We start from the raw sequence: 17,322 nt of genomic DNA on the forward strand, positions 1-17,322 counted from the left end.
GGTTATATTTTGAAATAAATTCACAAATATTCAGAAAATATGAATGTAAATACTAAAATAATATGTTCGATATTCGATAATTCACAATAGAGTAGCGCGGTGGATTAAACTCTTAATCCAACAACAATATAGCTTTTAGGTTCTTTCTAAATATAAACTTCAGTGTAGTTTGTATGGGTTCGTTTTAATTTGTTTGATAATTGAAATTATTTAGACAAAATTATGTAATCAGATTTGTATATACTAATAATAAAACATGCTTATTAGTAGCACGACATTAGATCCTTAATAAAACGACCGTAAGCTGGAATGTACAAGGAGAAAAATATTCTTTTCGTTTTATTTATACAACGTACACTACCGTAGCTACCTGTCCTGTCTCCGCAGGTATAGAATTAGTATATGTATAGAACGTTTATATGTAAGGACAAACATAGAGAGATTTTTTTTTTTTGCTAGGAACCTTTTTGGGACTTCGAACAACTCACCATAGTTTCATCACAATCGGATGAATGGTTTATGAGCGCACAGAGGACAAAAACAAAAAAACGAATATTATAAATGTTAATTATATAAATAACTGAATTAAACTTCTTTTATCAAATACGTCACGTTAATTGATTATGTTAATGAATGTAATTATAAATCAGCTTATTATTATTAATATATTATGCGTGACATACATTCAATCACACAGTAAAGTTACAAGTGCATTGAAATAGGAGTGAAAATTATTTTGGTGGTTTGGCGCCTGGCAAGTGTTCAATCGGCGACCGGCGTACAGTCGGGGTCTTCGATCGCCACTCGCGACATACTTACCACCCAAAAATACTTTATGCTTGTGAAATGATGCTGGAATTTTATGAACTTGCTTTAATAGTCTATACGAATATCAACGAATGCTAACGTATGCACATTTGCTTAATAACTATCCACTTTAGCGTTGTTGTAATGTGTCCAAATGTTTACAATTCTGCACGTTTCGAGGCCCATAGTGCTATATACATATACGGTGATACCAGAAAATCTCTCATTTTCTGTGTGAATAAGTATGCATGAAATTATGTGTTAATGGAATGCTCGTGCGTCTGTTAGAGTGTTTATATGTGAAAGTCTTTCGTTTCAGGTAGCTTGATAATTATTTAGTACAAAAATAGTTGGACAAATATGTAGATTATCATCCGACACATGGGCTTGCAATCTTCAGTCACCATTCGTGTTTTGTAATCGTTGGACCATATAGGCTCAATACAAATTTATGATACCTCATTCAAATTAATTTTATCCGATGTATATTTGTTTAATGAACACCTGATAAGTAAATAGATTTTTATACGCTCACAGCGATATACCACGACACATATAGCTACCATATTTACGCAGTAAGCGATAGATGGGAAATTCATAGTTTAAGCAATCTAATTCGTATTCAATTTAGTCCGTACTTTCCGGGTCAATTATTAACTGATAATTATTGATACATGTATAACTAGTAATTATATACCGACTAGTTTTTACTCACGATTGCGCCCGCTTTGGTCTCAGGGACTCAGGTGTTAAGTACTTTCACATTTATAATATTAGTTAATAAGAACCGAATGAATTTGTATATTTTTTACAATACTATAAGTATTGAAACTTGAATCAAAGAATTGATTACACTCTCAACTCCAGTTTAAAATAAAATAACCCTTAAATTAACTTCTTATTATAGCAACTATTTATATGGGCATCAAATATAAGAGTCTCGTATCGATACGTTCAGTAATTTTCACGTGAATGACGCAAAAAAATACATGATAAGTATATTATTTATATTCCAAAGTCAGGTGCAGGAACAGAGTTGAATGTTTGACGTCTCTTATATATTTTAAAGGTTAAGGTGCAACTCTTTGTTTGTGACATAAAATTTTCTCTTTTCTGTATGTCTAATAATAACGTCGAGAGTTAAATTATTGGAAAAACCGTAGAAGAATTTAATGAACTAGACGACATACGTCAACTCATACGACATAATATGTGTATGGACAAAAGAGATACATTTTTCTCGTGCCTGTATGATACAGCAACGTTTCGAATAACATTTATTCGAACGAACCGTTATAGAACGAAAGATTTATCGTAAAATACACTGTATCAGAATATATCGAGACCTCGTGGTCGAAAAACAATTTAAAGCTATCGAAAGCGCACAAGCTTTTATATTCTAGTCAGATATTTTTACATGTTTTAAAAAAAGAATGATTTTATTTTTATAGATACAATTTTTATTACCCGCAGCGTAAACTGCGGATGATATGAAAGTTTTTAAAAATACATGATAATGTTTATTTTCACATGTATGTCGGAACAAATGATGTATTTTTAGTATTTTTAAATTTATTAATTTTATTCTCGATTTTATTATTGTAAAACTATATTTGTACATTAAAAATCCGAGACCTAAAAATAGGTTCACAGTTTTTCGAAATTAATATAAACTTTTATATTATTATCGAATAAGCTATTTGCAAGTTATTCTAATAACGATCAGGATATTTTGATTGTTTTCGGCCGTGGTGTCAATGTACAGCTGCATAGGAGATATAACAGTAGACATATCCAGTTCATAGTACTGTTCTCGTCGTTCGAATGAACGGAAATCTGATAGGACCGGAGAGACATTAATCGGATCGCTGATAACACGGGCTTTTCAAAGCATTGAAGTTTTAACATTGGCAACATATAAAACCAGGACCACAATGATGCTTGACCAAAATAAAACTAATAAATTTAATTGGCCTGATGTCGCATTCAAACCCAAAGTCTCTCTATCTAGAGGCGTAAAAGGTAGCCACAAGACTAACGAATTACAAACAACAAACAACAAAGATGTAAATAACGCTTGAAACAAGCATGGTTTTTTTTTTGTAAAGTTTATATTGTAGGAAATCAGTGTTGCAGTCGTTCGCCACCTGTGGGCTGCATGCAGAGCACACATATAAATCGCGGGCTTACCGCAGTGAAGTTATATTTGAATTGCAAATGAAAATTAAGCCTTAACAGAGAACATCGAGCCCGCTTCTGGTCCCAGATCGACTGAATAATCTGTTATGTAGTTGTAACGAATATATTAACGTGACGCAGAAACGAAACATTCCATTTAAATGCTTTAGTTCTCTAATTATTTGAGCTTCTAGTTTTGTTTACTTACTGGCTAGTAGAAACAATTGGATAATATATTCCATCTTTGATCTTATTCAAGTGTAATAAATAAAGTTTGATGTAGTCAAAATATTTTGCTTTGACGTCTATGGAACTCTCATTGACATGGATATAGTTCGTTGTTTTTGTTTATTATTTAGTGACTCATTGCCAATGTTTTTATTTTTTTATTTCACAGATTATGTTATAGAAACTTGGACAATTGTTTCTGGTTAGATTAAAAGCATTAACGTTGCTACCTAAATAAAAATAAATCATTATCTCTACATTATACAAAACATTAAAAGTGGTCCTTACACTTTACGTAAGTTTAACGATAGTACGTAAAGTAAAAATAAAACAGAGTGACCTTGAATTAATTCCAAGGACAATGCCGTGCCAAAACGTTCGTCTGATGGTAACCCGACAGGTTTAGATTCGGATTTATACAATCCATCCGAAAATGTAGTATGTAATAAATAATATTGTATATGTGTTTAAATTTAACGCGTCGACCGGCGAAACGGCGATTCGGGCGATTCAGCAAGTACAGTGGCATCCCGCGGCCGCCGTGCGACGTCGGAGTCGATGAAGATCGGACTAGTGAAAAAGGCACGACCAATTTTCAACGCGGAAAAAGTACGTTAATTTCGTGATTACAAGTTACAGTTTATAGTCCTAATTGTAAATTATATTCAAAGATATTTTTTAATATAATTGAATTTAATGAAATCGCTAGTGACAGCAGTTAAAATAAGTATATATTTAAATGTGACAGTGATTTTGTATTTATTTTGTGAAATAAATTTAAAAGTGCTTATTGCATCAGACGTAGATTTATTCAGCAGGGTACTGGTAACTATTTCTTTAAGTACGGAAACTATGTAGAAATAAATTGGAAATAAGTTACAAGTTTGTATTTCGTTCGTTCAATTCCAAGAGTTCAAAGGACCGTCCTTGTAATCATTAAAGGGAATCCGTAAATTAGTTTGAACAATGTTTCTGGGTACTTTTAGGTTTTCTTAATAAACTTTCAACATTTTTTATTATGGATTATATATCAAGAAAGTTTTCTAAATAATAATAAGATTACCTTTTATAAGTCTGTGTAGTACCATTTAGATAATTTACTTTTTTTTTCAAGAACTATTCTACGATGACTGTTTCTAGTTATTATGTGTCTGAAATATAAGTGTTTCAATATCTCTAATTGACAATTGAAAAGCCATCAACATTTTTTTAGCTTCTATAAAAAAACGGTTAATTTTAAAAATATATATGTAAATCTATATTTCCCCACTAGTTCATCATTTATGATAAAAAACTTAGAGATATTTTAAATCAATATGAAAATATAAATATTTATTTTATGTATTATACATTAGCAGTTGGCACGGACTGCCAAGATATAGTTGTGATTAGATTATGAAATGAATGACGGTTTTATTTTAATGCGGTTGCCAATAGATCAGTGCGTTACGTGAATTTAGAGATGCGTTGATTACCATTATACTAATGGACGTCAAAATCTAGTTCGAAATATCTTTGCAATATATCTGTGGCAGAATATTTGCGGTATATTTGTTTGCTTAACAAAATAATACAAGGTGAATTGCGCTATAAAATATGACCCCGCGTAAACATACTATGCGTATAAATAATCCGGTCTGCAGCTGTAATAGCAGTGGTTGGCGGTCATTTAAGAGCTTTTATACATTATTGGATTACACGAACATTTATCGAAATGACGTCTCCTGAAAAACGAAGATATAATCTCGGAAGATATACCCAGATACAATTATTTACGTCATATACTATTTATACTAAAGCTACACGTTGATTTATGTTTTTCGTTACGCCTCTGTGTTTACATACGCTATACACAATATTATAATGACTGTCACCATCTTTGTTTGCGTGAAGCAAACAAAGATGGTGACAGTCAAGCGTTGACAAGGCAAAAAAAGATTTTGGTAAAGGATGTAATATCCCTTGAATTCCCCTACTGGGCCATTTTTCTTGTGAAGGATTTGGTTCTTACCACGCTACTGCACACCGATTTAACAAACACACATGACATTATTTCATACACGTGTAGTAACGATGTTCCACGATGTTTACTTGCACCGAGCACGAGATGAATTATAGACATTTTTTTAAATAATTCCATGAGAAATCTAATATTGTTCTGTAAATATGATAAAATGAAAAACATTCTGAATGTGGACTATTCTAAATGCGAACATACATTACAATCAATTTAGTTGTTTCCGTGAGATGACTGCGTTATCAGAGAAAAATATTAATAGTTTGTAAACTTATTTTTGTACTAATAATGTGTTAATGGTTAAAAAATTCAAACAGTTAATGGCTACAGATTTTATAACCGCAGTCTTTATTTTAATTAATACGTGAAAGTAATAAAATTTTAAGTCGTTACTAATTATAGAAGCACTAGCTTATTGATATTCAAAAATCTATTACTGGTTCAGAAATAAACACCTCGGACGTGAGAAGAATCGGTGAAAAGAACTCAGTGGGATTATTTTTATCAAAAAATTAACAATTATTGGTTTCATTACGATAACATTGTTTTTATTTTGTATTTGAAATAGCCTAAAGGCGATTGTTTCATTCAAGAGGTGTGCTATAGTCTAAAAATCATTAGTTTTGTAATGCCCTTTAAAAATTATAGTTTTTTCATTTTTATGCAGTTGAATATTTTTTATCAATTCAGTAGTATTTTTGGCGTTCAGCCTTGATAAATGTATATATATATATTTAGTAGACGGGCCACCTGATGCTAAGTTGACACTGGTACAGTAAGAAATATTAACCATCACAAATGCTCCAACAATCCTGGGAGCATAGATGTTATGTCCCTTGTGCCTGTAGAGATAATAATACTGAGTTCTATTCTCGGTCATAGAATAGTAATGAATGGCTACCTAGACGAATTCGCACATAGCCCTACCACCAAGTAAATAAATAAATCTACAATTTTATTTTCTGTTTATTCTATACACTTTTTAATTTCAGTTTCTCGTATTATGTAACTGCGTTTACGCAATTCCTTTATTTCTGCACCACCGACCCGTCCTTTCGTTCAATTTAATAATAAAGAAAATGATATGATATAATTACCCTATAGCACTCAGGGATAATGTAGCTTTCCTTACCAGTTTTTTTTTTAGAATTAGGTCATTAGTTCCGATTTATTTTAATTGAATTTTATATTTCATTCAAAATGGCGGAGGTGATTAAAAATCGGTAAAATATTCGATAGCCATGAGAAGCGTCTGTTAAGCACACTCAACGCGTTCGTATTTGAGGCGTGCAAAACATGAATCGAGATTAAATTGGATTAATTTTAGTTTAAATATGTCGTACATCGTTATCGTCATTTTTGGCGTTGCAGCTATTCATTAATATTTGGACATTACGTTAACTTTTTATATTCAATAAAATGATACATGGACGGATGTCCTACCTTTACACATGCAGAATAAGGTTCAATATAAAACGTCTATACTAATAAATATACGATGAAAAAACTTATTTCTTTTTTCGTCTTCTTGTTTATAAACGCATAAAATAATAACGCACAATGATTCGTTTTCATTTATTAAGAACAAGCAGTCACATATAAATAGATTAATTATACATGCAAAATATGGGAATAAACATAAATCACAAAGAATACAAGGACAAGTGGTTAAAAAGGCTGTTATTAGTCAAAGAAAAATCTCTTCCAGGCAATTTTGTCAGGCACTTATCCAAGATTATATCACTCATATTACATATATAACATACATGTATTTTGATCCTTTTGGTTTTAGGTATTATTTGGAATTCAAATAAGGGTTTGTTTACATAAAACAATAAACAATTAAACTCGACCGTTGAATTTTAACTGTATTTAAATTGTTTTTTTTTTTACAATTTGCAACAAGCAATTGAAATGAATTGTTTTTTTTTTCTTAAGTAACAAACGTTTTCTTTTTTAATACGTATATTATCCTTTTTTCTTTATTTAACTTCTTGTTTTGAAAACAGGACATTGTTCGGATTTGAAGTCAAACAAGACACGTTCTATAGAAACAATCTTTCCATAGAACGTGTCGACGACTACAACAAAAATAAATACAAAAAGCCCTTTCTACTGGAATACATTCAACTGAAACATAACAAAGAAAAAAGAACAATTATGAAAAACATAATTAAAACAATTGACAAAAGCTGCAAAACCAGAACTTTAATTTGTTTTTTTTTTTAACAAAGTTCTTTTTTCAAACTTGTATTTCGAGGAAAATTCAAAGCGCGTTTAAGAGCTTATTTCATACTAAAAACATAACAAAATAATATACTGTTTTAATTAAATTAAAGATTTGGCATAATAGACTCAACGCTTTAATTGTGTCAACTTTCCCAATGTAGCAACATCATAATCAGGCCCACCACTTTAAATTCAATAACTTAATTGAAATCAAAAATGATTAAAATAACATCTAATGTAAGTTAAATATTACTTGCTATAATCTAGAAATCATAATAAGTGTAAGGAGCGGCATATTTCCTTTAATTTTTGAAAACGTTGATATGGTAGGTATTAATAAATGGTCGTTTTCGACTCATTTACAGATCCTAGTATTGTAAGTTCTACTCCCAAACCGCAATACTTAGTATTGATTTCTTGTTTGAAAAGTGGGTGAGCCAGTGTAACTACAGGTATAATCCCTCATGACAAAACATCTTAATTCCCAACGTTGGCAGACTGGGAGTGTTCTGTAAATGTTCTCCGCAATTGGACTGAGTTTAGGGGGCTTCAGTCTGAGTTTTGATTTATAAAAATTGGATTTCAGACACAATCTTGTTCTCAACGACGTGAATCTGATCAACATAAGCCAACCGATGCATAAGATGTATATATGATGTGCTGTGCTGTCATTTATATCGTGTAGCAGTGAATGTTGTCGATTTGCAACATGTCATTGCCTCTGTTTATACTCCAAAACAGGGTAAATGATAATACTCAGCCTCATGGAACACCAAGTTTGACGAACTTTAAGTAAGACTATGACTGCGAACTATCGACAACGACCTTAATGATTTGGTAGATCGGAACTGCTAAAAAGCTAATGATCTAGTTGTATGATTTCCTGGAAAACCTTTAAGAAAGAAGTTTCAAAGAAGCCTTTCAAAATCAAAGCCTTCGCTATGTCAAAACTGACTGTAAATAAGTGCAATTATGTCCAAGGGTGGATGTTCCCTTGGACATAATTGCTTCCGCCTGTCTATGATTAGAAGATCACCCGCTGTGCGATACGGACGGAAACCATCTTGTCGCAAATGAGCTGGTACTCCTGCAGGTACCACAGGAGTTAGCAAATAATAATGGACTCCATTATCTTGAAGAACAAGAGAGTGATAGCTATAGGTCTTTAATAAGAAAAGTCAGAGCGGGAATTAAAAAAACATCTCTAAAACAACCTTAGGGAGAGACCAGAAACCAAGTGTTCCTCAAAGAAAAGCGCCCAAAAAAACACAGATTTATCTTTTTCTGTCATCTTTGATTTGATATTCGAAAGAACAAGACAAGGTTGTTTAACTAAACAGACATTAAACAACATTTATAGATAAAGGTTTAGTAAATGTTTGTTTATTAAAAAATATAGCATTTGCGCTAATATACAGACAAAATAATGTGCAATTTAAAAGTGCATATCAAGATATATGTATGTAAAAGCATTAATCAAAGAGTCACCCTTAATGTGGGAGTTCAATAGATATTAATTCCAAAGAAAATATCCGTCTTGTTTGATTTTTCTTGCGAGAAAGACAACGCCCACGGGATATCTATCAAAAATTATATTAATCTGGCGAGGGAATGTTTTAGGTCGCTTGGGCGTTGACTGTGTAAAAATAAACCTGTATCCGCTGTAGTGAGCAGTCAAAAACGATCCGCGACATTTACATCGGGTGCACTTTCTATTTATGAAGCCACAGGCGGCCACTTCGTCAATCTAACTCGCTCCAGTTACGCACACTGTGACTATGCAAAGTCACTAATATAAACAAATTAATATATTATTAAATAAATATCAATTTATTAGATACCTATTGTAATAACTAGCAATTCAGTAACTCTTACTTTTTATTTATTTAGATTTACCAGGGGTTATTATACCAAGTAGACAGTAATACATTTTTATTACGTAGAAATAGATGAATTACCTATTAAGGTGAGGACCTCATGCAAAACGAAAGGAAAACTTACTTATAATTAAGATTACTAATTATTTTACTGAAATTAATTAATTAGATAATAAAAAATAAAACACAGTATGTAAGTAAAGAGAAAAAAGAAATTAATGGAATCAAAGGGTAAATGTTTTGATTATATTATCTTGCGGAAATTAATTGAAGAGAACATTTTGAATAGACGAGATACTGAGTGATGTCCTAGAGCAGTTTTGCGAAAAGCTCTTACTAGTTAGTTTACTAATTTTCGTGGAACACTAACAGGAATTATTATTCTGAGATAAAATGTAAAAATAATGGAATACGAGTACATTTGAAGTTGAATTTCATACAGGCAGAAATACAATTAACTTATGACTTATTTTAAAAACATGAACAAATCATACATTAATAAACTATATTTATTATAAGCTTAATAATATTTTTTTAAGATAAAACGTTATATTTCATCTCTTAAATAGGATTGTCACAGTAAAGATAGCTCGGTCTCAATATTGAAACTAAAAATATTTATCAATTACCTCACGTGTTAATCCATTTTAGTGACGTAGGTAGCAAATTAATTTCGTATTAAAAAAATCATCTCTATTTCAGACGCCCAAGATAATCACAAATCTAATTCTAATGCCGTTTTGTTATGAAATATAATAATATACCTTAAAGATTAATTAAACAAAAAAAACACGTTTCACTATTCAGTGCAGATTACCAACAACCATCTGCGGCAAATATTTTTTTATAATCCAAATATTATATATGCAAAAATTTAAATCGATATGACAATTAAGCTTAGGTTAAAATCAATTTCCTAGATTACATACTGAGTTTGTTGTACTGAAGATAATAAATCATGTTAAACTGTTATATCGACTTACTGGAAATTTAATTAAGCGTTTATTATGCGCCGGATTTATCCTCGAGATATAAGATACGATATAAACACCCACGTGAATTCCTAACATCCGTACATAATATATACATACAACTGTCTTATATATAAGATATTTAAAAATTTGAGCATCCGAGTACGGTGTCATTCACATCAAATTTGATTTTGCAATTAAGATACATTTAAAGAATTTTTTTTCAATCACGGGCCAAGTGCCCCATCGTACCGAGCGGAAACGAAGACCCAGCGGGAATACATCGTACCCGCACGCCCAACGCAATTTTCTTTACGCGTTTCTTTAAACATCCTTTTATGTATAATATCAGTTCCTTAGATTGAATTTTTAAAGTTCAAATGTCGACTGTTATAAAATATTACATATATATCGACTTTAAATGGACATATTAGTTATTTAAATAGTATTAGTTGTGTCTTACTAAAATTTATAAAATCCTAAAAAAATCCAATTCGTTGATATCTGATATTTATTTCATACCACGCTACAAATTCTCCACATATCTAATTCTTTGTTCAAGATGTGGAATCTGTTAAAAACCGCCCATAGATTAAAAAACGTCTACTAAGCAAGAAGTGAGTTATTACAGGATAGCACGGTTAACACGTGTACAAATTGTAGGCGAGTTTGGATGTATTTTATTATGATTATATATTTATTTAACATTATCATCATTATAACTATTATGTTTTTTTATTGAGGGAGGTTAGCCTTCATGAGTTACTGCTTAGCTTAAAGGTTGGTAGATAATGCCTAAGGCATTCAGTCCGCCTTTTGTTCCGACCTTGTTGTTCAATAATATATTTTATATAAAATGATGGTTTCTTTATTTATATATATTTGTATTACTAACAAGCTTCTCTAATAAGGTTTCATTTTTTTACAGCCTAGTTCGGTAGAACGGTCTATGGGCTACTTGGAGTAAGTGGTCACCATCGCCCACAGACATTAGTGTTGTAAGCTATATTATATATTCTTTACATCGCGAATTTACCACCAAGCTTGGCAACTAAGACTTCAAACTTGAGTACAAAGTATTGCTGTTGATCGGTAAAATAGTTGGTTGTACCTACCTCTTGCACAAATTCCTACCACCAAGTAAATAAATGAAGTATAGCTTAGTGCAAACCCCATAGTAGCCAATCACTCACTAATTTGAAGGACAGATGAGCCAGTTTAGTGACAGGCATAGACGTTGTAAATAGTTGTTGACATTTCAAGCAGTGCCAATGTATTACTATCAACCATAAAGTGGCCTAATTGCTTGCTTAATTTATGCTTATAGATTAGGAGTGACATAAGAAAAAAAAACCATCACTAGTTAAGCCCTTTTTGGAATGACTCAATACAAATTGTTCCTTATCTGATACTAATTTACATTTATTTGAGTCTGATGCCCATTATTTGCATTCGAACACTTGTATTACGAAAGCAGTTCGCTATAAATCTAATAAAGATCTAATAATAAACTTTATTACCACATTCTTCAATACACTGACCTTTATATGATATCAACGTGCCAAGTCTTTATTAGTAGTATTTTATTTATAAATTTTGTTTATTGAAATCGCGTATTTTTCTTCGGAACAGGAACGTCAATCAAGATAGTTCAATAGCTTTCTGCCACTCAATCATTCAACACGACTGACAAACATTTTATTTTACATGATAGATAAAAAAAAAACTTTATGAAAATAAAAACTAGATATTTCAGTCAAAATCTTCGGTATTCATTTGTTCACAGTAGTATCGTTTGTTTATTTTTCTTATTTTTTAGTAGCTTTCGAATGATGATAGTTTTATTTATATTGTTATAAATACTCTCATCGGTGTCCATGTATTAGTGTCATTAATATAATCTTTTAAATATATAAGTTAAAAAAATATTTAAATAATGTGTTTTAAACTCGAAATCGTTAAAGCTAGAATAACAGAGCAATTACATTTATATTTTTGTTTAATGTTCTCATTCGAATATGATCAATTTTTTAAAACATAATATCTAGTTTTAATAAATTGCGAACGAAAAAATTGGAACTACAGACATTTTGAGATAGTTCCGTTAAAGCGTTAAAATCTCGAAACAGATTATTTATTAGTTATTTTACACTCCTAGTAGTTTGCAGTCCTAGTAGTTTACATTTCTAGTACTGGGAAAGTACGGTAAACGGTTGTAGCTGCGCTAAAAGAATCCGCGGTCGACGGAAAAGAGAGTGGATCTCAGTTAGTCCAGCACACACTTTTGTCCAATTACATAATATATCTCGTGCGTGGTAGATTCATTTAAGAATTGGGCAAAAGCCGATATCGGTCATTAAGACATCATTTTAATACGATAATAATAATAATTCTTATGTGTCTTTTATGCACATAAAACAATTATTTCTAAATAGTAAAGAATTAGACTCGACAGCAATGTAGACTATTTAAAACGCAAATATGTTACTGGACTTCGATCGAATGGAATATATGTTGCGATAGACATTAAAATCAACTACTTAAATATTAATAAAATATAATAGTAAATAGTCAGGATAACTATCTATTTTGCTTCAGAATTGGTATATTACAGACCCAATTAGTGGCACTTTAACACGTTGTTCAAGTAGGATTATTATGCAACAATTTCACTTATGTTAAGCTGATTTCTAATTAGAAATAAATTATATTTACAATTTTTTTAAACGCTGCATATAAATTATAAACAGAATACAAATGGTCAATAAGATCGATAAGACGAATTACAGACTTGTGTCGGCGAATCAAAATGAATAAAAACTTGCGCCAAATTTGATTGATTTAAAATTGTTGCCATTATGAAAATTAGGAGTATATAAATGCAGATATATATTTGTGCGTTAGTATTGGGATCTGTCACTACATATTTACACTTTTTTGTTCAATTGTTTAAATACTATAAAAAGTCCAAACAGCCTTACCAAAGTCCACACATCTAGAATACAATTGTGTACAAGGTTTCTCCTAAGCCCCATTTTTATACTAAAGTGAAGAACAATTATAATAGTTTCCTGTTTTTGCAGAATTGAAAAATAATGGCCGCGGGCGACGTCACTCGCCGCGCCTCTATCACCGCGCCCTCCATGCACCGACGGCCATCGGCGCGAAGAGGTTCGCTTATCAAGAACTCCCAATCTCCCGCAGCGTCACAAGTACTTATTTTTATTCTTCCTTATACGCTTTAAGGTAATATAAGTAACGAATATATCAAACGTTTATTATTTATGTAAAATATTTTTTTATAGAATTTTGTAGCTCAGCTTTTGAACACCAGCTTTATGATGTGCATGTTAGGTAACATTGGCGTAGTCATCAGACAGCCTTTCTAGACTTGAGCTCATACAGGCATATTTGAATGGCGACAAAATTGAGGACTCATGCAACATACATCAAAAATATTAATAAACCGTCATCCATTTTCTGATGTCTTGCAAAAATAAGCCTACAAAACAAATTGCTGGTGACGATGACTCTTCTTTTTCTCTTTCATTGTATTTCCAATTCCACCGCAAAATAGTTTCGTATAGGTGTCCCAAAGATTTGAAAAATATTGTATACAAGATTCATATTTATTATTCACACAACTTTCAATAATTATTCATATTGTTTGAGTTAAAACGACACGATCGCTAAAATGAACTAGTAGCTGATAATTGTGGAGAGGGCGACAAAAATTATTTAATGGTTTTGGAAAAAGTGTCTGCCGTTGCTACGTGCATACGCTTGAGAATGTTATTTTGGCCTAGTATATCTTACAAAAAAATATTATTAATATGGATCCTGATTCTGTTTTTTTTTCATGCGTAATAGTGTACTCTTCGTTAGCATTAAAAAACACAGGGTATGTATTGCTGGTCTGCTCTTCTTCTGTGGAGTTTGATGGATACTGATGGCAGATTTTCATTCGACATATACCTCTACAATCATTACAATGATTTCCTTTACCGCTGAGCAAGAGATGAAATTTAAACGCACAAAAACCCGGTGTTTGAAGTGGAACTGAGCTACTAGGCTTAAGTTTTGTTATTCTTTTATTAAATTTAGCCTTATGTCTTTAAAAATGTATGCATAAATCTATCACTGGAATAATTTTATTTAAAATATCTTTATAATGTTTAAAAAAAAAAAACAATTTTCAGTACATTCTATTAATAGCTGACATTTAAAATAGATCACTGTATATTAAAATGAATAAAATTTTTTTAATATAAATACCTATGAAACTTCCGAGAATAAACCAAAAAAGAGAGCCAAATGTGATATTTTCAGATAATTCGAGTTTTCAAAGAAAGTTGTTATGAATATAAAAAAGCACAATTTAATGCTAAAGATGCTTACAATAGCAAAACGCGCTATGCAACAGGGAAGATGATCTAAAGTGCCATTTCTTGTTTCCTTCGTCGCTTCATCAGCATTCTTTATCTATTTATGCAAACTCTGACGTAACACGTTGAGCGAACAGCTAACTAACTCATCGTATATTTTCACTCGATACTAAGAATACTTACTTTTGGCTAGTATATTTATGGAACTTTAAAACATCTGGTTATATTTATTTTGTTTCCTACAGAAATGGCTTGGGCCGTTTAGTTTACGAGCAAATATTGATTGGCCGTTAAAGCGTTTACGATTGATCTTACTTCAATATTATATTTTTTGCATTGATTTCGTAGTTCCTATTATTAATATATTAATATTAGTGTTTGACACTGATCAACAGTCTTTTGTAGTAAAAAAAATTCAATTGTTTTTCAATTGTGGTTATCGGTTCATAAAAACCTGTCATTCAAAACGTTCACCAAATACTGTTTGTTATCGACCATAAAGGCGAGATTTTATTTGTTCGGAACTCGTTCAATCTATTGACGAATTGTAACAAAAGAATCTTTTATTTTTTATACAAACGCATGTTCTTATTCGTGTTTATTTTTAGGTTTTGGTTTTTTATATACTTGATTGTTACAAATAAATCATTTTTTTTATTTTAATTTAGCTAACCCGCATTACAATACGCCTTGACCCTACTTCTCAAAAGGCCTTTGCCCAGCTGTAGGTATATTTACTGTCTGTTTCTTTACTTTGAATGAAGCCATATTGAAGTGTTACGTTCTATATTTAATGTCAAATCAAAACGCTACTGGATGGAAAAAAGTTTTCTGTCGCTGACGTCTATTGAATTGTAGGTGATAAATTATTTATAACATATTTGATTTTATATATAGAAGATATACTTTACTTTCTTAGGAGGTGCCATGGGACATTATCGATCGTTGTGCCTTGCCGATAGTGCTGTGTCACGCGCTGGCCGTCGTCCTCTCTGCTTTGCTGAACGCGCTGCACGTGAGCCAGATTTCTGTGTTCACTTTGTTCCTGTGGTTCGCTATCTCCGTTACCGGCTCACTCTGGTTCTACCACAACCTTCAGGTAAATATTTGTTTTCAGTTTTGTCACAATAGACAGTAAATTACGATTTAGTTTTTCTATAATATACTCGAAAGTGGAAACAAATAAAGAAAAGACTTAACTCGCGTACTAATCGAAGAAAGTGTGTGATAATAATTTATAATTATAATAAATTAGATATTAATTAAAAATCAGGGAAATACAATAAACACGCTTTCCACAACCTTAATGTTAACCAAAATTACAGCCATGGCCAGCAAACACGTAGAAGAGCAGTAACTGACCATGTCTAGGGTGCAGCGGCTCGCTATCCATAATCCTGAAAGAAATAATAATGGTCTCATAAGTAGGTAGCTGTGAAACTATTACTATCATAAAAAAGTCTAAGCCGAAAGTACTTCCAACTTATTATTCGGTCTTAAGCAAATTAAGTTGAATTATGTGTTATATGAAAAAAACTACACTTTGGTACTTGGTTTACTTATATAAATAAAATTCTAATCTAATTCTACGTCGGTAATAAAAACAGTAAAAACAAAAGTAATAGAAAGTATATTTGGAACGACAAACAAACATTCTTTAACAGAGAAACACTTATTCTTGGCCATCCCCTCTGGAGCGGATAAAAAGTGCCCCCGATTCGCCCACAAACGCAATCGTATCCACCCACACAGAGTTTCATTTTTAAGTAAAAGAGATTTCGCTTGATATAAAAATTAATTCATTTCTCTATCAGACTTTGAAAGAAAATATAAATAAATTTCATAATTATGTTAAAACTTTAATCAAACTTCGAACGCCGTTAAAAGTAAATTATTTTCGTATGAGTTGCTATTCGAAGGAACACAATATGTCCGAAACAATATATTTTAAGTACAGGTAAATTTTAAAATCCAAAAACAGTACAGAATTTTTTAATTGTCTAAATTGTCTAAACTTGAAGAAAAGGAAAGCTAAAACTAATCCAATATATTATAATATTATGGAGTTTTTATTAAATAGTATTTAGCGCCACTAGTAGTTATAAATACAGTTTTTCATTGATAAATACATCACAGAAGATCTAGTATGCGTAAAAAACGCTTATTCTGTTTAAAACAGTTTTGCAAATAAGTGAAAAACGCAACGTTTAATAGTATAATAACGTTCTGGTAACGGACTACTATCATCAGACTGCCTGGAATCTTTATTAAATACTTTAAGTAATTAATTTTAATTTGAACATTACCTCAAATTAAACGAATGAACTGCTTCAACGGGTTTATTGTTTAACAAAGAACCAGATTTGCTATTTAATATTAAAATTAGCTAGTTCACTGTTATAAGATCAAGAACCGTATGTTATTTTTTAATTTGCTCTATATTATATTTAGTTGAGTCATTTGTCATGTGTAAAATATTTACATTGTAACCTAATACACACAAGTTGAACTAAATCGTATTAAATCAACCAACTCATATGGATGAGTTGGTGGATTTAGTGTGTATAGTATGTGCAGGGTCCATCTTTTGTAAACAATAATATTTAAAAAAGTATAAAAATCAACCCCAC

At 31.2% G+C, this 17,322-nt stretch overlaps 1 protein-coding gene across 1 annotated transcript in view; it reads left to right on the forward strand.

Moving 5' to 3' along the window:
* The first annotated feature begins 3,723 nt into the window (after positions 1-3,723).
* LOC125066747 (D-beta-hydroxybutyrate dehydrogenase, mitochondrial) overlaps positions 3,724-17,322 on the forward strand; it is a 38,430-nt gene continuing 24,831 nt past the window's right edge. Inside the window, exons 1-3 of the mRNA XM_047674994.1 lie at positions 3,724-3,822; positions 13,391-13,519; positions 15,612-15,791. Of these exons, the coding sequence (XP_047530950.1) occupies positions 13,403-13,519; positions 15,612-15,791 (297 nt within the window). The 5' untranslated portion in view covers positions 3,724-3,822; positions 13,391-13,402. The remainder of the gene's footprint in view (positions 3,823-13,390; positions 13,520-15,611; positions 15,792-17,322) is intronic.

The sequence above is a fragment of the Vanessa atalanta genome, chromosome 10, assembly GCF_905147765.1.
Source record: "Vanessa atalanta chromosome 10, ilVanAtal1.2, whole genome shotgun sequence".
In the NCBI taxonomy this organism is placed as follows: Eukaryota; Metazoa; Arthropoda; class Insecta; order Lepidoptera; family Nymphalidae; genus Vanessa; species Vanessa atalanta.